The 19,341-nt window shown below is 42.1% G+C and overlaps 1 protein-coding gene across 2 annotated transcripts in view; it reads left to right on the top strand.

Annotated features, from left to right (window-relative positions):
* Ap3s1 (adaptor related protein complex 3 subunit sigma 1) overlaps nt 1–19,341 on the top strand; it is a 60,713-nt gene that overhangs the window by 26,004 nt on the left and 15,368 nt on the right. For both annotated transcript variants that reach the window (XM_004651561.2, XM_045134240.1), the window contains exon 3: nt 697–808. In XM_004651561.2, the coding sequence (XP_004651618.1) occupies nt 697–808 (112 nt within the window). The remainder of the gene's footprint in view (nt 1–696; nt 809–19,341) is intronic.

The following is a 19,341-nucleotide window of genomic DNA, read 5'->3' as shown; positions in this document are numbered from 1 at the left end:
GAGATCTTGATGATAAATTTAAAACTTAAGGAATATTATTCTTTTTTTTTTTCTAGTCGATAATCAATCTTAAGCTGTGTATCTTACTGTGACCTATGGAGTTACATCTTGTAAGCACTTACAAATGCCCTATGATCTCATTTCTGCCTGTGTCTTTGCCCTCAATGTTTACTAATCTTTTCTTGTCTAATGGCCTTGTTACTCTTCCTTGAAAGTCCCTACTTTGTCCTTGATGGAATGGCCCCTGTTACTAGTCGTTCCTCGCCCTGAAATGCTCTTTGCTGAGTTTTTTATGGCTGGCTCTTAATCATTAGATCTCAGCCTGAATGTTGCTCTTTCTTAATCCCCGGTCTGAAGTAGAGAGTGTGGGTGACGTGGCCTCTGGTTGCCCGGGAACTCCGCTTGTGTGCTTCTTGCTCTTTGCGCAGTCAGTCCCCGACGCGTAGTAACTCCTCAGTGAGGAGTTTCACGGATAAATGAACAGATTAAGTGCTGTCTTCTACGTGACATTTGTGAAGAAAACAGCTGTCCTAATTGACTCAGTTTCTGAAATAGGTTAACTTGAATGCTGTGCCATTAAAAAATGCTCTTTTGTTTTATAAAAGGTTTTAATCAAGTTGTCACTTTGCTTGAGCTAATGAAATGTTTTACCTTGTGTTCTATATAACGTTTCAATTATTTTGTTTTGTCATTTAGATTAATTGGAGGATCTGACAACAAACTGATTTATAGACATTATGCAACACTGTATTTTGTCTTCTGTGTGGATTCCTCAGAAAGTGAACTTGGCATTTTAGATCTAATTCAAGTAAGTTAACTATGGCTTCTTACTATGTTAAATAAGTTTTGCACTTATGTTTTTAAGAAACTTTTGTTTTAAATTTTTCCAAAATAATGTTTTGACAATAATAAGTGTTACATTTATATTTGGGGGGGTTTCGAGGTAGGGTCTCACTCTGGCCCAGGCTGACCTGAAATTAATTTTGTAGTCTCAGGGTAGCCTCGAACTCATGGTGATCCTCCTACCTTTGCCTCCTGAGTGCTGGGATTAAAGGTGTGTGCCACACCTGGCAAGAAATAAGTTTCCTGCAGGCCGGAGAGATGGCTCAGGTATTAAAGGCACTTGATCGCAAAGCTGATGACCTGGGTTCTTCTCCCCAGTATCCAGGTAAAGCTATATGCCAAAGTGGTGCATGTGTCTGGAGGTCATTTCCAATGGCAGGGGGCCCTGCCTTGCCGCCGCCCCCCCCCCCATATGCTTAAATTCTTCCCCATCCTCTCTCTCTCTTGAATGTACTGCCTGTTTCTCAAATAAATCGAAGTATTTCAAAAGACTTTTTTTTTTTTAAAATAAAGTGTTCCATAGTAGATATTGGATACGTGTGTTGTGGCATGAATCTTGACATAAATCAAGTTAAAAGAAGAAAGATTTATATCGGTTCAGTGTGCTGGCAGTTTCCGGCTGCAGTCAGCTGGTTCATGGCAGGCAGAATATCACAGCGGCAGGGCGTGGCTGAAGAAGGATGCTGTCCTCATGGCAACTGGGAAGCAAAAAGACCAGGGACAGGATACGCTTTACAAAAACACACCCCCAGGGACCCACTTTCTGTGCTAGACCTCACCTCTTAGTAGCCCCTTCAGCTGTGAGTCATCGTTTTAATCTGCTAATGAAGGCTTATCCTTATGATCCTGTCATCTCTCAGTAGTGCCCTTAGCTGGTGACCAGCCTTCAGTGCAGGAGCCTTTGCTCATTGTATATACAACCATAACAGTGGGCAGAAGGGGGAGGGATAAAGAAACTAATCTGATGAGGACTAATTTCAGCTCATGTCATCCTGCTGGTTTCCTCCTGTTGATGTGAGTCACTACAAGGAGCCCAAGACTCATGAACCTCTCTCCTGGAAAGCCTTTATAATGACCCTATACTCAAAGTCATCAGGAAGTTCTTTGCTTTTAATCTCTTATGTTAATATTACTTTACCTTTTGACTTTAAGCTATATCTTTCTTCCTGTGTGAAGTTACCTCCAATCTTCTCAAATCATTGTTGTTTCCATTTTTTTTGTTACTTGTTTTGTATATTTGAGCTTAGAGGCACTTTCTTTCTTCCATAACATTCTCCCTTTTAAACCATCGCAGATTTCATCTCATGTTGTCCAACATTTCTGAGTTCTACCCATTTGTGGTAATCATCTCTTCTCACCTTTTATTCATTGGAAATTTTGTCAACAACTGGCAAGGGTTTGAGCTTTTTACACTACTTAAGAGCAAGTTAACCTAATACAGTTTTATAGATGCTGGCGGAAGACAGGTGAGACAGATTTCCTGGCGAGAGACAAAGAACTTTATTACTAACTGCAAAAGTACATGTGCACGCGCATGTGTAAAACAAACACATGCAGCGTTTGTTCCTTAGTTGTAAAAGAGTGATATAAAGAAGCCAATGTGTGTGCACACATAGCAGCTTAAAATACACGGTGGAGGTGTTATGCCCAGTTCTTGGCGCCCCCAGCGACCACCAAGGAGAACCAAGCACGCATGCAAAGGCAGGGAGCTTTATTTCGTGCTTAAGCTTGGACTCTTGACTTCAGCTGCACAGTGGATCCGTACAAGAGGCCTGAGTAGCCAGGGTCAGGTTTCTTATAGGGATTTGAACAAAGAAGTAGGGGAATGGTTACATGATTGGTTGATTTAAGCAGTAACTGCACTTGTATTTTTCTGATAGGCTTAGGATACTGGTGGGCAAAGCTGGTGGACAGGGGGATAGGGGGATTCCAAGCAGATTAGGTAACCTTTTTTTTTTTTTTTAAATATTTTTATTTATTTGAGAGTGACAGAGAGAGAAAGAGGCAGAGAGAGAGAGAGAGAGAGAGACAGACAGAGAATGGGCGCGCCAGGGCCTCCAGCCACTGCAAACGAACTCCAGATGCATGCGCCCCCTTGTGCATCTGGCTAACGTGGGTCCTGGGGAATTGAGCCTTGAACCGGGGTCCTTAGGCTTCTCAGGCAAGTGCTTAACCGCTAAGCCATCTCTCCAGCCCAGATTAGGTAACCTTTATAGTAATTGGCTATGTGTATTTTAGGAACTTTAAGCAAACTTATTTTAAGCAAACTTATCTATGACCACAGGAATGCATGGTACAGTCTGTTCCCTTATCAGGAAACTGACCTTGGGAAACAGAAACTTAGGCCTATTGATGATTCTGAGGCCTGTCATGCCTTCCTGAGTCCTTCAGAGGAACCCAAAGCTTAGGGAGCTGGAATCCTCCACAGTGGGTAGGATGCATGTCTGCTCCATGTAAGAAGAGGAGATTGTCTCTTTCTTTATAAACTTGCCTTTTTCTCTGGAGGAAGACTATTTTCCAAGGCTGTTAGTGGCATGATTGAAAAGTAGACTAGGACAGAGACAGCAAATGCTTCTGCTCACAATATGTGTAGAGACAGCGAGTCTGTAGAGAACTGACTCTAGTAATAGATTTTTGTCCTTACCTTTCTCATTGCTGGGACATGATACTTGACAAAAGTAAGTTAAGAAGGAAGGGCTTAGTTTGGCTCACAGTTAGAGGCTACATTCCATGATGGTGGGGGAAGCAGATGGTCACATTGTGTTCATAGTCAGGAAGCAAAGATCAAGGAATGCTGGTGCTCAGTCCACTTTCTTCTTTGTATTTAGCCTAGGACTTCATCCCATAGAATTGTGATGTCCATAGTTAAAAGTGAGTCTTCCCTCCTTACCAGGCCTAATCAAGATAATTTCTCAGATAAAGCCTAGAAGTTTGTCTCCTAGGTGATTCTGAGTCATGTCAGCTTGACAGTCAGTATAAACCACCACTGAAACTCAATACATACTGTTCCTATTGTTGGATTTCAGTGTTCATGTGTGTTAGAACCAGAATGTCTCCATTTTTGGACTCTGACTGCCAGTTTATTGTAACTCTGTTTCCCAAGAGTGACCCAGACCACCCATTCCAATTTTCACTTACTGAATGGCCTAAATCACCTGATTATCATTTCCCTGAAGTGGCCCAAGCCTTGAGGCAAGGTAGACTGCCCTGCAACCAGAGAATTCCAATGACTACACCCCCCACCACCCCAAAGTATCCCCTAGTTTGTAAGGAAAGTTGTTTGTTTATATGGGCGTGTGTGTGTGTGTGTGTGTGTGTGTGTGTGTGTGTGTGAGAGAGAGAGAGAGAGAGAGAGAGAGAGAGAGAGAGAGAGAGAGAGAATGGGCATGCTAGAGCCTCCAGCCACTGCAAATCAACTCTAAATACCTACGCCACCTAATGCGTCTGGCTTACATGGGTCATAGGGAATCAAATCTGGGTCCTTTGGCTTTGCAGGTAAGAGCCTTTCTCTGCTGTTGAGCTGACCAAGTCTTCCCTGCATTTCCTCCTCTCCACTTCTCACTTTTTCTAACAATGTGTATAATTCTACCATGAGCTGTCCTGGCATTGTGAAACCTGGAACCCCTCTTCTTCAGTGAATTTTGCCTTCTGTTCCATCTTCCGTTTCATAACTAGACTTCATTTTACAATCAGCCACCTTTTCAACAATTGGTTGTTGGATGAGTGAATGAATGAATGAATTTTATGCTCATATTTAATATTCTGTGTAATATAGCTGACAGTAAAGGCCAAAGGTTAATCAGAAGAGTTAGACAGAAAATAAAATGTAGGGATTACTATGTGCTAGAAACAACATAAAATAGACAATATACCATGATCATAATCTCCCTCTTACCACTGTTCCTTTCCCTCCTTCCAATGAAGCCCCTCTTTCTAACTAGTCTCTTCTATTTTGATGTCATCATTTCCCCCTCCTGCTAGGCAGGTCCTGTGTAGATAGATTTAGTCCCTGTGAGGTCATGGGTATCAACGCCACTTTGAGGTGGCTGACAGCGTTGCAAACAGTCCTCCCCTTCCTTTGACACTTAACATATTTTCTGCCACCTCTTCCACAGTGGCTAGAAACATTTTTTTCTCTGAATGCTATTTACATTGGTGTGTTAATTTTTGAAAATCATTTTGCTCTTATTACATTGTAGATTTTGTACTTTGTAGTATCATCATTAAAAGTTTAAAAATTAACATAGAAAAACCATAGTGGCTACAAATTAAGGGGAAAACACCAAATTTATGTTTTTGTTCTTTTTTTGGATAGTTTAAATATGGATATGGTGTAAATGAGTTGTAAGGTGGAGAAAATAGCCTTTAAGTAGGAAGTTTTTTTGTCAGATAAATTTTATGTTTTTTTTTTTTTTAAATAAGAAGGGAGACATAGTTTGAATGTAGTTATAGAATAACTGAGAAATAACCAAGCATTGGAGTTTAGTAATAAATACTGAGTTACCAAGCTTAGAAATATTGCAAGTGGCTAAACTAAAGCTTTAAATAATTTTTGTAAAAGCAAAATAAAAATAAAAATGCTAAGTGATAAGCAGAAATAAGATAAAAAGCAAAGCTATCATACCCAGCTTTTAATTAAAAAAAATTATTTGCAAGCAGGGGGGATGGAGGGCAAAATGGGCACACGGAGGCCTTCAGCCCCTGCAAACTAACTCCAGGTGCATGTGCCTCCTTGTGCATCGGGCTTTATGTGATACTTGGGAATCAAACACCGGTTGTTACAACTTTGCAGGCAAGCATCTTAATGGCTTAGGCATCTTTCAAGCCCTTGTATTTTTATTTCAAAGCATTGTATTTCTATAACAAAAATTATATAGCACTGTACTTTCTGTTAGCTATCTACCACATATTGTTCACTAACTGAGTTAATCAAACCCACTAGAGTCACTGGAGCTAAGATAGAACAAGGTTCTCGTTTAACATTCAGTTTCTTTTTTCTTTTTTTTTTGGTTTTACGAGGTAGGGTCTCACACTAATCCAGGCTGACCTGGAATTCACTCTGTTGTCTCAGGGTGGCCTTGTACTCTCAGCGATCCTCCTACCTCTGCCTCCCAAGTGCTGGGATTAAAGGCGTGTGTCACCATGCCTGGCTTCAGTTTCTTTTATTAAAGAGAAGTATTATAATTTAAAAGGATTAAACTGAATGTGAATTTTCTTAGAGGTCAATCAGAAGTATTGTGGACTTGTGTCCTGATACTTTCATCTTTATTTGGAAATAGCTTCCTATTTATTTGTTGTTATTTTTATTTGCAAGTAGAAAAAGACAGCGATAGGAGACAGAGAATGGACATGCCAGGGCCTCCAGCCACTGCAAACAAACTCCAGATGCATGTGCCCCTTGTATATCTGGCTTACATGGGTCCTGGGGAATTGAACCAGGGTCCTTTGGCTTTGCAGGCAGATGCTTTAACCATTAAGCCGTGTCCCTATCCCCATCTTTATTTTGATGTTGTGGTTCATCTTAATTACAAAAGAGTTGATTTATCTCAGATGGGGGAACTGTCGGAAGAACAAGGGCCTAACAGTGTATGAGATGAATTCTTTTGCATACTTGTGGAAAGTGAAAACTGTCTTTTGTGCTGCAGATTTTTTTAGCCATTAGTATGCAAACTAATGGCTGTGGTGGTGTGTGGTTTTTGTATGTGTAGAGTGTGTGGTATGATGTGTGTCGTGTATGCATGTGTGTACAGAGGCCAGAGGACAGTTGTGGGTGTCCTTCTGTATCATCCCTGCAGTTCCTTGAGAAGAGGTCTCTCCCTCACCCTGGAGGCTGCTTTTTCCTGCTAGTAACTTTCAGGGATTCTCTGGTCTCTGCAGATTATGTTTATAGACACACCTGGCCACACCTAGCTTTTTTCTTTTTTTGTGTATGGGCTGGGGGTTTGAGGTAGGGTTTCACTCTATCCCAGGATGACCTGGAATTCACTTTGTAGTCTCAGGGTGGCCTAGAACTCAAGATGATCCTACCTCTGCCTCCTCAGTGCTGGGATCAAAGCCGTGCCTGGCTCACACCTAGCTTTTTTGATGTGGGTGCTGAGGAGATAAATGGGGGTGGTTTGATGCACTTCTCTTGCTCTCATGCTTAAGTGCTCTTATCCATGGAGCCATCTTTGCAGCTCCTTTGTTTTTGTGTAAGTGATGGAACCCTGGTGTGTTTACATGTGCTATGCATGCCTTTACCACTGAGCCAGACCTCATACTGGTCATTAATTTCGATATTAGATAAGTGCATAAAAGAGGATTTTAGGAAAATTATATTGTTTTTCTCATTACAGAGTTTTGGGAGTTATCATATGCTGGCTTACTATGTTACAAAAAAGAGAGAGAGAGAAAGTTCTATAATTTATATAACAGGTCACTACCAAGAACCCATTGAAAATTCAGAAGCTGATGTCTTTCCTTTTGATTATCACAGTTCATTAAATGCTTAAGGAGGAGTGCTGAGCATTTGAGTCAGTCACTTTAAAAACATTGGCTGAGTGAACAGCAATGAATCGAGTAGCTCAGTTTTTGCTTTTATCTCATCAAGTAGCTATTCAGAGTTTATTTAGAACTGATTTTCTTGATTTGTTCATCTTCTAGTTTTGAGAATGGCAACTCTGAAATGAAAATTTAAATGGAAAATTGGAAACCAAGAAGAGTGTAGGTCAGAACTTCCTGGTCTTGTGTGTTCCTTAGAGAATACATCAGAAAGGCATCAACTAGACATAACAACAATTTTGATAGTTCAGTGTTAAAAAGATACCACTCAAATGATCATGGAAGCATATATTTTTATGCAAAGATTTAGTGTCCGTAAAGTATCCATATGTTGCCCCAGATAAACCTTTATATCTTGTATAAAATCTGGAAGCAGGCATTATTAATACTTTTATGTGAAGCTTATATCATTGTATTGTACAATCTGTTTGCTTTAAGATTCCTCATAAGTTGATAAAAAGAAAATCTTTCTTATTTGTGATTATATACTATTCAGGTGTACTGACTGATAAATTTCAGAATTAGTAGCTAGCTTTTTTTTAATAGTTTATTTTTTATTTATTTTTTTGAGAGAGAAAAGCACAAAGAGAGAGAGAACGGGCATGCTGGGGCCTCCTGCCCATGCGAACAAACTCCAGATGTGTGTGTCCCCTTGTGCATCTGGCTAACGTGAGTCCTGGGGAATCTAGCCGTGAACCGGGGTCCTTAGGCTTCACAGGCAAGTGCTTAACTGCTACGCCATCTCTCTAGCCCAGTAGCTAGCTTTTTAAGAGTCCTTTCTATTGTGTTGGAGAGATGGCTTAGCAATTAAGGTGTTTGCCTGCAAAGCCAAAGGATCCCAGTTTGATTCTGCAGTACCCACGTAAGCCAGATGTATAAGGGGACACACACATTTGGAGTTTGCTTGCAGTGGCTGGAGGCCCTGGCACGCCCATTCTCTCTCTCTCTCTCTCTGCCTCTTTCTATCAAATAAAAAAATAAAATATATATTTAAAAAAAGAGTCCTGGGCTGGAGAGATGGCTTAGCAGTTAAGCGCTTGCCTGTGAAGCCTAAGGACCCCGGTTCGAGGCTCGGTTCCCCAGGTCCCACGTTAGCCAGATGCACAAGGGGGCGCACGTGTCTGGAGTTCGTTTGCAGAGGCTGGAAGCCCTGGCGCGCCCATTCTCTCTGTCTCCCTCTATCTGTCTTTCTCTCTGTGTCTGTCGCTCTCAAATAAATAATAAAAAAAAAAAAAAAGAGTCCTTTCTTCTGTATCATGTCTTCATTGGAAGTGTTAAAGTATTTGCACAGTAAACAGTGCGCCACCTTGTGCATTGCAAGCATGCATGCTGTCATCAGTTAGTATATCATGCTGCAGTGATCATGGAGACATAATAATGGGTCATTCTAAATTTCTGCTGTGGTTTTTCTGTACTACATGTGTAGCAGACAGATTCAGGTTCACTGAGATGAACTTCCAGACCAGGCACAGTTATGGAGGAAAGGATTTTTACTGAAGCTTACAGATCCCGGGGAAGCTCCATAAGTGGCAGAAGAAGACGGCCTGCCTCCACAGGACCAAGCAGAGAGAGAGAAGCACTTGCCAAAAAGCCAAAAGCCACAGCACACTTCAGGAACTCTTGCTAGGCACACTTTGCATATCTTTAGATTGCAATCTGAAACCCACCACCACACCTTAAGATCGGCCCAGTGACACTGCCTCCAGCCAGGTGCTACAGATGCAAACTACAAACAAACAACTGAATATATTGGGGGCCATCTATTCTATTCAAACCACCACAACATGTAACAATTTTTAACAGCACCCACCTAGTGAATTTTGTAGTGAAAACTTGAGAACTAACAACTAAGCTTTTCTTAGGATATTTGTTTTTTTGTTTGTTTATTTTAGATTTTTTGAGGGAAGGTCTCACTGTATCCCAGTGCCCTTATACTGTAGTCATGGAAAATGTTTAAGAGAAAGGTTTTAGAAAATTGTTTTTAAGCCAGGCATGATGGCACATGCCTTTAGTCCCAGCACTCAGGAGGCAGAGATAGGAGGATTGCCATGAGTTCAAGGCCTGCCTGGGCTACAGTGAGATCCTACCTATCAAATTGCATATGCCTGCAATTTGAAATTTGAGCGCTCGGGAGTGAGGCAGGAAGATTTCAGGTTATAGGCCAGAAGCAACCCTTTATACACTGCTAGTGGGAATATAAACTACTTCAGCCACTATGGAAGGTTCTCAACGTTGTACCAAGACCCCTGACCAGGAGCCAAGTCCCCCAGTCACCCAAGAGTCACTCAGAGAACCGCCACAGAAGCTGAGACACTCGAATGCAAAAGCAACAGGTTTCTTTATTGCAAGTCTAGGCCTGGGCTCCGTCCCCACAGTCCGGCACAGAGAGAGCCCCCTGGGGAAGGGGTTCATATAGGAATTCGAACAAAGAAGTAGGGGATACATACATAATTGGTTGATTTAAACGGTTCTGATTGGCTTGGGGTTTCAGCAGGCAAAGTTGGGGGCAGGAGCTAGGGGCACTCTAGGCAGATGAAGTCATCTCCATTGTCCTTGAAGTACAGACTCCTCAGTTTCTTATCTAATTAGGTGGTCGAACCCCCCCCCCACGCCCCCCCCCCCCCCCCCGTGGAGTGTTTCTGCAATGTCCTTGAAGTGGAGATTCCTCAGAAACATTAGGGGAAAGGCAGCAATTAAGCAAGCAAAGTTTACAGAAGCAAAAGGTTAGCACATTGGCCAGCTAGTTCTCTAAGTCAGGCCTGGGCCTGTTTTTAAGATGGTTATATTTGGTTTCACACTCAAAACACTAAGAATATATCTTCCATATAGCGCGGCTATACCATTCCCCGTTAACATGTTACAAGAGACTGCTTGCATGTCAGGTTTTTTTTTAAAGCATTATTCACAGTATGTAAATTTTGGAACCAACCTGGTTGTCTAACAACAGAGAAAGGGATACAGAAAATGTGACATATATGCACACAACAAAAATTTTCTTAGCCATAAAAAAGAATTGTCAGCCAGGTGTGGTGGCGCATGCCTTTAATCCTAGCACTCAGGAGGCGGAGGTAGGAGGATCGCCATGAGTGTGAGGCTACCCTGAGAGACTCCATAGTGAATTCCAGGTCAGCCTGGGCTAGAGTGAGACCCTACCTTGAAAAACCAAAACAAAAGTCATTTGCAGGAAAATGGAAACAAATATTTAGTCATATTAAGCCTATCTCAGACAAATAGCATCTATTTTTTTTTGTTGCTCCTAGATTTTTTTGTAGATACATAAATTATGTATGTTTATATGGCATGAAAGGAGAAGTAAAACTCTGTAGGTTCAAAGGGGACTCTCATGGGAGAGGGGAAGAAAAGTAAAAAGAGTAGGGGATGGGACAGAATATGATCGATGTACAATATATACTTGTAGGAAAAGTTAAGAAAATGTAATAAAGGGCTGGAGGGGATGGCTTAACAGTTAAGGAGTTTGCCTGCAAAGCTAAAGGACCCAGGTTCAATTCCCCCAGGATCCACGTAAGCCAGATCCACAAGGTGACACATGCATCTGGAGTTTGTTCACAGTGGCTAGAGACACTGATGCACCCATTCTTTCTCTCCCTGTCTCTCTCTAATAAATAAAAATCTTTTAAAAAGGTGAAGAGCTGGGTGTGGTGGCACATGCTTTAATCCCAGCACTTGGGAGCAGAGGTAGGAGGATGCCTATGTGTTCGAGGCCAACCTGGGAGTACGGTGTGAATTCCAGATCAGCCTGGACTAGAGTGAGACCCTTCCTCAAAAAACTAAAAATACGAAAGGAAGAAAGACAACTAAATCAGAGAAAAGCACTCCCTCATGCCCCTCATTGGGAAATTAACATTGATAACTGCTGTTACTGAATCTAAACACTTCAAGTTTTCCAACTGTACTTTTTCTTATTTTCAATTTTGACATTTTCAAAATACATGTGTCTCTCTCCCTACTTAAACCTCTCCCTCCCATGATTATCCCTCTACTTTTTGTGTCCCATGCATCCTGTCCTTTATAACCGCCCCTTCCCGTGGCCTTTTTCTAGCTTCCTGGCCTCTACAGACACTCGTTCTGATTTACACACCCACTAATCTAGAAATTGGAATTTGAAGCTAGGATTTGCAAATGAGAGTGAACATGTTTCAGAATCTGGTTTATGTCACCCAGTATGAATTTTTCTAGCCAGTTTTATCCATTTTCCTATGAATTTCATAATTTCATTTTTTCTTTACAGCTGAATAAAATTCCATTGTGTTAAATATATCACATCTTCATTAACCATTCATCAGTTGGTGAACATCTAGGTTGGTTCTATTGCCTAGCTATTGTGAATAGAGCAGCCATAAATATGGCTTTATTAAAGTGTAGAGAGTCCGTAGGGTATATGCCCAGAAGTGGTATAGCTGTATCACGTGGTTAAATCTAGTTTTAGCTTTTTTTATTTGTTTGTTTTTTGAGGTAGGGTCTCACTCTAGGTCAGGCTGACCTGAAATTCACAATGTAGTCGCAGGGTGGCCTTGAACTCATGGCCATCCTCCTATCTCTGCTTCCCAAGTGCTGGGATTAGAGGCATGTGCCAGCACGCCCGGCCCTTAGTTTTAGCTTTTTGAGAAACCTCCACACTGATTTCCATAATGGCCATCCATACCAGTTTGTGGACCCAACAGTGAATAAGGGTTCCTTTTCCCCCATATTCTCACCAGCATTGTTTATCTTTTTGTTGCTAGCCATTTTGACTCAAGTGAGATGGAATCTTAGGGGGATTTTAATTTGTACTTCCGTGATGGCTAAACGTGATGAACACTTTCTTTGTATATGTGGGATGAATGTGAGGGTAGACAAGTCTCTTTAAAGCCCTAGGGACAGTGGCAGGACGTCAGCCTGCTTTACTAGATGGCACCTGTTGTTCAAAATTGGCTTTGTGTTTTTTATAACTAGACACAAGAGGGTGCTATTGACTACGTCACTTCTAGGTTCTGGGCTTTTAAAATTCATTCTTTAAAAATTATAATATGACAGCAGTTGTATTACTATTTTGTCCAGGTTAGAACCTCCAAAAGTACTTTAATTTTTTTAAAAAGTTTCTTTAAAAGTTTATTTATTTGTGTGTGTGTGAGAGAGAGAGAGAGAGAGAGGGGGAGGGAGGGAGGGAGGGAGGGAAGGAGAGAGGGAAGGAGGGAGGGAGGGAGGGAGAGGGAGGAAGGGAGGGAGAGAGGGGGAGGAGGAGGGAGAGAGAATGAGAATGGGCACACCAGGGCTTCTTGTTGCTGTAAATGGAATCCAAATACAAGCACCACATTGTACATCTGGCTTTATTTGGGTAATGGGGAATTGAACTCTGGCCATCAGGTTTTGCAAGTAAGTACTTTTAACTGCTGAGCCATCTCCTAAGCCCTTAAGATTTCTTTCTGTAAGTCTACAGATTGTTTTTTGTACTCATATTAAAGATCAGTTTATATGCACTACGGGACTCTGCTTTTTTAATTACATTAAATATCTGTTGACTCAAAAGCAAACTAATGTCAGGTTTTTAAGAGAATCTGGTTTTTTAAAAACTAAACATTGAGTTCTTCATGAATCTTGTGTTATTTTCATAAACTAAGAACATATAGTTATAATGACATTTTGCTGAAAAGGCACTTTTGTTTTAGTGTTGGCTATTGTCAAATTGGTACTCTGGTTTAAGTGTGGGTGATGTTTATTTTATTTATTTATTTATTTTTAAATTTTTATTTATTTATTTGAGAGCGACAGACACAGAGAGAAAGACAGATAGAGGGAGAGAGAGAGAATGGGCGCGCCAGGGCTTCCAGCCTCTGCAAACGAACTCCAGACACGTGCGCCCCCTTGTGCATCTGGCTAACGTGGGACCTGGGGAACCAAGCCTCGAACCGGGGTCCTTAGGTTTCACAGGCAAGCGCTTAACCACTAAGCCATCTCTCCAGCCCTTATTTATTTTTTTGAGGTAGGGTTTCACTCTAGCCGAGGCTGACCTGGAATTCACTACGTAGTCTCAGGGTGGCTTTGAACTCATGGCGATCCTCATGCCTCTGCTTCCCGTGTGCTGGAATTAAAGGCATGTGCCACCATGCCTGGCTGTATTTATTTATTTATTCACTTAAAGCAGAGAGGAAAGAGAGAATGAGAGATAGAGGGAATTGGCATGCCAGGGCCTCCAGCCACTGCAAATGAATTCCAGATTCATGTATCACTTTGTGCCTCTGGCTTTATGTGGATACTGGGAGATCAAACCTGGGCTGTCAGGCTCTGCAAGCAAGTGCCTTTGACTACTGAGCCACCCTCTTCCAGCCCTTTTCTTTAAAAAAAAAATTATTTATTTATGAGAGAGAAAGAGAATGGGCATGCCAGGGCCTCTAGCCACTGCATACGAACTCCAGACACATATGCCCCCTTGTGCATCTGGGTGGGTCCTAAGGAATCAAACCTGGGTCCTCAGGCTTTGCAGGCAAATGCCATAACCACTAAGCCATTTATTTCCCCAGCTCCCACCCCCAGGCTTTTTTTTTTATGTTAACAGGGAAATCACAAAGTCTTAGCAGCCAGGGCATGTATTCTTGCTTTTGCATCAGTATTTACCAGAAAAATTTGACTTGTATCACTATTTTAATTTTACAGTCATCATATTTGTAAACATTCCCCAGATACACAATATTGACTGTCATTTGGGAATTGTGCTGTTTTCTAACTAAGTAGTTGAGCCAAATCTTTGTGATAACATTGGAAGTAGTTATATCATCATTTTATAGCTTTCTGAGACTAATGAAAGGTTAAATGATACTGAAGGCTAAAAGGTGGATAGCCGCAGAGCGGGAGCGGAGGCCCCACCATCATGCTCCCAAAGCCTGCTCTCTGCCTCTTCATACTCTAGGTGGCACACTTACAGCTCTCAGAAAGTTATTTTCTTTCTTGGTCAACATAACCTATACATTCAGTAGGTTCTACTAAACTTTTGTAAGTACACATAGTGAAAGGAAGCAATTTAGGAGGCATTTTTGCTAGTTATTTTGTTGTTTGCTTGTTTTATTTTGAAAGTTAAAGTGAGGTGACTAACATGAACCAAAGCAATACATGTTACTTCTTTCATTGCTGCAACAAAATACTGAAGCAAGTTGAGGGAGGAAGAGCTTATTTTTGCCTGTGTTCCGGGGACGCGGTCCATCGTGGTGAGGAAGGCGTGACGGCGGGAGTGTGAAGCAGCGGGTCACATTCAGTCTGCAGTCAGGAATACTCAGCTTGCTTCTCCCCTCTTTTCAGTTTGGGACCCCAGCCCCTGTGCTGCCCATGGTCAGAGTAGGCTCTCCTACCTCAGTTAACCTGTTCTATAAACAGCCCTCAGGCATGCGCAGAGACTTGTCTCCTAGGTGATTTCAGATTCTGTCAAGTACCAAGTGAGATGGGTAAAAGGAAGCAGCTGGAAACCTCGTTCTGATTAGCATTTCTGTTAGTTACTCTGATGATGCTTGGGAATCAAGACGTACACAAAAATCAGCTCTGTACAGATTCACTACAAACATGGAAAATAAAAACCTTGCTGTAGGCACTTGCTATAAAGTAAGAAAATTAGACTATATTGGAACTCTAAAGCTTTCGTGGACACTACTAGAAGACTAAAAGGCCAGTCAGAGTGGAAGATGAGGTTTGAGCATGCATTGAACAAAAGACTACCGGGATATATCTAGAATGTAGGATTTTTTTGGCTATATACAAGAAAAAAAACAGACTGGTAGAGAAATGAGACATCTTGAACAGGAATAAAAATCAGGATACTTGGGCTGGAGAGATGGCTTAGTGGTTAAGCGCTTGCCTGTGAAGCCTAAGGACCCCGGTTCGAGGCTCGGTTCCCCAGGTCCCACGTTAGCCAGATGCACAAGGGGGCGCACGCGTCTGGAGTTCGTTTGCAGAGGCTGGAAGCCCTGGCGCGCCCATTCTCTCTCTCTCCCTCTATCTGTCTTTCTCTCTGTGTCTGTCGCTCTCAAATAAATAAAAAATTTTTAAAAAAATATTTGAAAAATCAGGATACTTAATTGGCTAATAAAAATGAATTGCTACACTCTCCGATTCATATCATGATACACATAACATACCCAATGAGTATGACTACAGTTAAGTGATGGTAATAGAACTGAGAATCATGTGGAACTCTGGTAACTCTTGGGTGTTTTGTTTTTTGTTTTTTGTTTTGTTTAAGGTAGGGTCTCGCTCTAGCTCAGGATGATTTGGGATTCACTCTGCAGTCTCAGGGTGGCCTCGAACTTAACAGCAATCTTCCACCTCTGCCTCCTGAGTGCTGGGATTAAAGGCATTCCCCACCATTCCCAGCAACTCTTGTTTTTTTGAGGTAGAGTCTTGCTCTTGCCCAGGCTGACCTGGAATTCACTATGTAGTCTCAGAATTGTCTTGAATTTACTTCAGTCCTCCTGCCTCTTCCTCCCAAGTGGAGGGAATAAAGGTGTGCACCACCATGCCCAGCTTGTGGTAACTCTTACTGGCTGCTATTTAAGTGTAAGTTTGTATGATCACTTCTAAAACTACTTGCCAGTATAAGCTAAAGCTAAACTTCCAATCCTAATGATTCAGCATTTCCAGCCTAGATACACATTTTAGAGATATGTATACATTCATTCACTAAAAGACTGGTAGAAGAATAGTCTTAGCAACACTGATTATTATAATATCCTTCTACTGGAAATAGACCAGATTTGTAACAATTGCATGGATATATTCACTCAGTGTCATACTATATAAGAGTAAGTGAGCCATTGTATAATCAGGAAGTGAATTTCATAAAAGTAATCATGAATAAAAGAAGCCATCCCAAAAAAGTGCATAGTGTGTGGTATCATTTAAATATAATTCAGAAAGAATAATTGCTTAGCATTAAAAAGCAGGTATATTTATCATTGTTGGTAATTGTTGCAGTCAGGTTTGCATTGCTTGCTGGCAGAAATCACCTGACCAAGAGGAGCTTACTGGGGACGGGTCGTCAGTGGGGAATTTTGGTGTACAGACTTGAGGGGAAGCTCCATGATGGCAGGGCAAAACGATGGCATGAGCCAAAGGTAGACATCACCTCCTGGGCAACATAAGGTGGACCACAGCAACAGGAGAGTGTGCCAAACACTGGCAAGAGGAAACTGGCTATAATACCCATAAGCCCACCCCCAACAATACATTACCTCCAGAAGGCGTTAATTCCCAAATCTCCATCAGCTGGGAACCTAGCATTCAGAACATCTGAGTTTATGGGGACCTGAATCAAGCCACCATGTATGTATGTATGTATGTATGTATGTATGTATGTATGTATGTATGTATGTATGTATAGTGACTGATAGACAATGCAAAGGGGTCTGACAGGTGCTGGTTATGTTCTGAAATTTTATTTAGGTGTTGGTCACAGAGCTATTTTTACTTTGTGTAAAGTTACCATGATACACACACACACACACACACACACACACACACACGCACACACACATACACACATACACACACATATATTTTTTTTGGTGGGTGGGAGAGAGAAAGAGATAGATAGAAAGAGAGAATGGGCACACCAGGGCCTCCAGCCACTGCAAAGGAACTCCAGACCCATGTGCACCTTTGTGCATCTGGCTTACATGGGTCCTGGGGAGTCGAACTGGGGTCCTTAGGCCTGACAGACAAGTGCTTAACCGCTAAGCCATCTCTCCAGGCCACTTTAATGAGTTTTGAGTCTCTCCAGTAGTCACCACTATCTGAAACAATTTTCCTCCTTTTATGGAAGGCTCCTATGATAGAAAGAACAAGCTATTTTTAGTAAGAAAATCATACTTACAAAATTATGGGAAGGCTGGGAAGGTTAGGACAATTGTTGTAGTCAGGTTCGTAGTGTTGGCAGAAATAACTTGACCAAGAACAGCTTTTGGGAAAAAAGGTTTATTTTGGCTTACAGGCTCCAAGGGAAACATCACGATGGCAGGGGAAAACAATGGCATGAGCAGAGGGTAGACAATAGCAACAGGGGAATGTGCCTAACATTGGCATGGGGAAACTGGCTATAATGCCCATAAGCCCACTTCCAACAATACACTGCCTCCAGGAAGCATTAATTGCCAGATCCCCATCAGCTGGGAACCTAGCATTGAGAGCACCTAAATTTATGGGGGACACCTGATTCAAACCACCACATTCCCCCCTGGCCACCATACACTGATAACCATACGTGATGTAAAATGCAATACATTCATTCGGCTTTAAAAGTCCCCATAGTTTTTTATCAATTCCAATGATGTTCATATATCCCCCTAGTCCAAGATCTTTTTTTTTTTTCTGGCTTTTTGAGGTAGGGTCTCACTCTAGCCCAGGCTGACCTGGAATTCACTATGAAGTCTCAGGGTGGCCTCGAACTTACAGCAATCCTCCTACCTCTGCCTCTGAGTGCTGGGATTCAAGGTGTGCAACATAACACCCGGCTGAAGATCTTTTAACTGAGCCATAATACCAAAAAGTCTCCCCCAAACCCATAATGGCATAGAATAAACATTCACACTATAAAAGATGGCATTGGGCATAGCAAAGAAACATTTAACCAACACAAGATTTAAACAGGGAAAATATCAAACTCTGTAGCTCCAAGTCCAACAACTCTAGCCAGTGACAGATCTCCGAGTCCAATAATACGAACTAGCAACAAGTCTGTGGAATTCCAATTCTGCTCCTCAAGCTAGGCTACTGACAGTCCTAGAAAACTTCATTGGGTGGGCAGCTTTTCTTAGCAGCCATCTCATGTCCCGGCATCTCCAATGGGTCTCCATGCAGGCGTCCAGCTTCACACTGCCCATGGCCATTTCCAAAACACAAGACCATATTGCAATGACCCTCTCTTTCCTGGATTTCTTATCCTCCATAATACCAGGTAGGGTGCCAGTTTGTTAATCTAGGGGGGATTAAAGCATACTTTGAAGAACAGGACACTCCTTGAGCACTCAGGCTGCTTCAAAAGAGTCTACGTTCTTTCTGCTGCCCCAGTGCAGGTCAGCTGGCCCAATCTCAAAGGTTGTAATCTCTCAAACAATTTGCAGGTGAATGGGCAGTAGTTTAGGCCCAAAGATTTCATTTCTTCTGTGCCATATCCCTCTGCTCACACCAGTTCATTTCTGCGCAAAGCAACCCTGCACAGCTTCTCAGGACACGGGCATAATAGCAAGCTTCTCAAACAAACTGCTAGCCCAGTCTAGGCAAAGCTGTTCTCACCCTCATAATCTAAATTTCACAGTCCATAGTTCTTATTACATTTAGGTCTTTCAACTCTGACCAGAATAGTACATCAAGCTGTACTTACAGTGCTGCAAGGCATCTCTTAGGCCAAAGTTTCAAATCATTCCACATTCCTCTTGAAAATCAGCCCCAATAGGCCAAAGCCATACATGCAGGTTCACATTGCTGGTAGAAATCACCCAACCAAAAGCAGCTTCTGGGTAAAAGAGGTTTAGTTTGGCTTACAGGCTTGAGGCGAAGCTCCATGATGGCAGGGAAAATGATGGCATGAGCTGAGGGTAGACATCACCCCCTGGCCCACATAGGTGGACTATAGCAACAGGACAGTGTGCCAAACACTAGCAAGGGGAAACTGGCCCAACCTCAAATCTTGTGATCTATCATTTGTAGCCAAACAGGCAGCAATTCACCCAAAGATTTTTCTTTTTGTGCTATATCCCTCTGCTCGTACCAGTCCGTTTCTATGCAAAGGAACCCTGCACAACTTCTCAGGACAGGGGCATAACTGTAAGCTTCTCATAAAACTGCTAGCCCAGTCCAAGCAAAGCTCTTTCTCGGCCTCATACGCCAAACCTCACAGTCCATAGTTCTTACTGCATGCAGGTCTCTCAGCTCTGACCAGAACAGCCCGTCAAGCTGTACTTGCAGCACTGCAAGTTGTGT

This window comes from Jaculus jaculus, chromosome 14 (genome assembly GCF_020740685.1).
Source record: "Jaculus jaculus isolate mJacJac1 chromosome 14, mJacJac1.mat.Y.cur, whole genome shotgun sequence".
Taxonomy (NCBI): domain Eukaryota; kingdom Metazoa; phylum Chordata; class Mammalia; order Rodentia; family Dipodidae; genus Jaculus; species Jaculus jaculus.
Note: the sequence above shows the minus strand (reverse complement) of the source record. Positions and strands in the feature narration are given on the sequence as shown.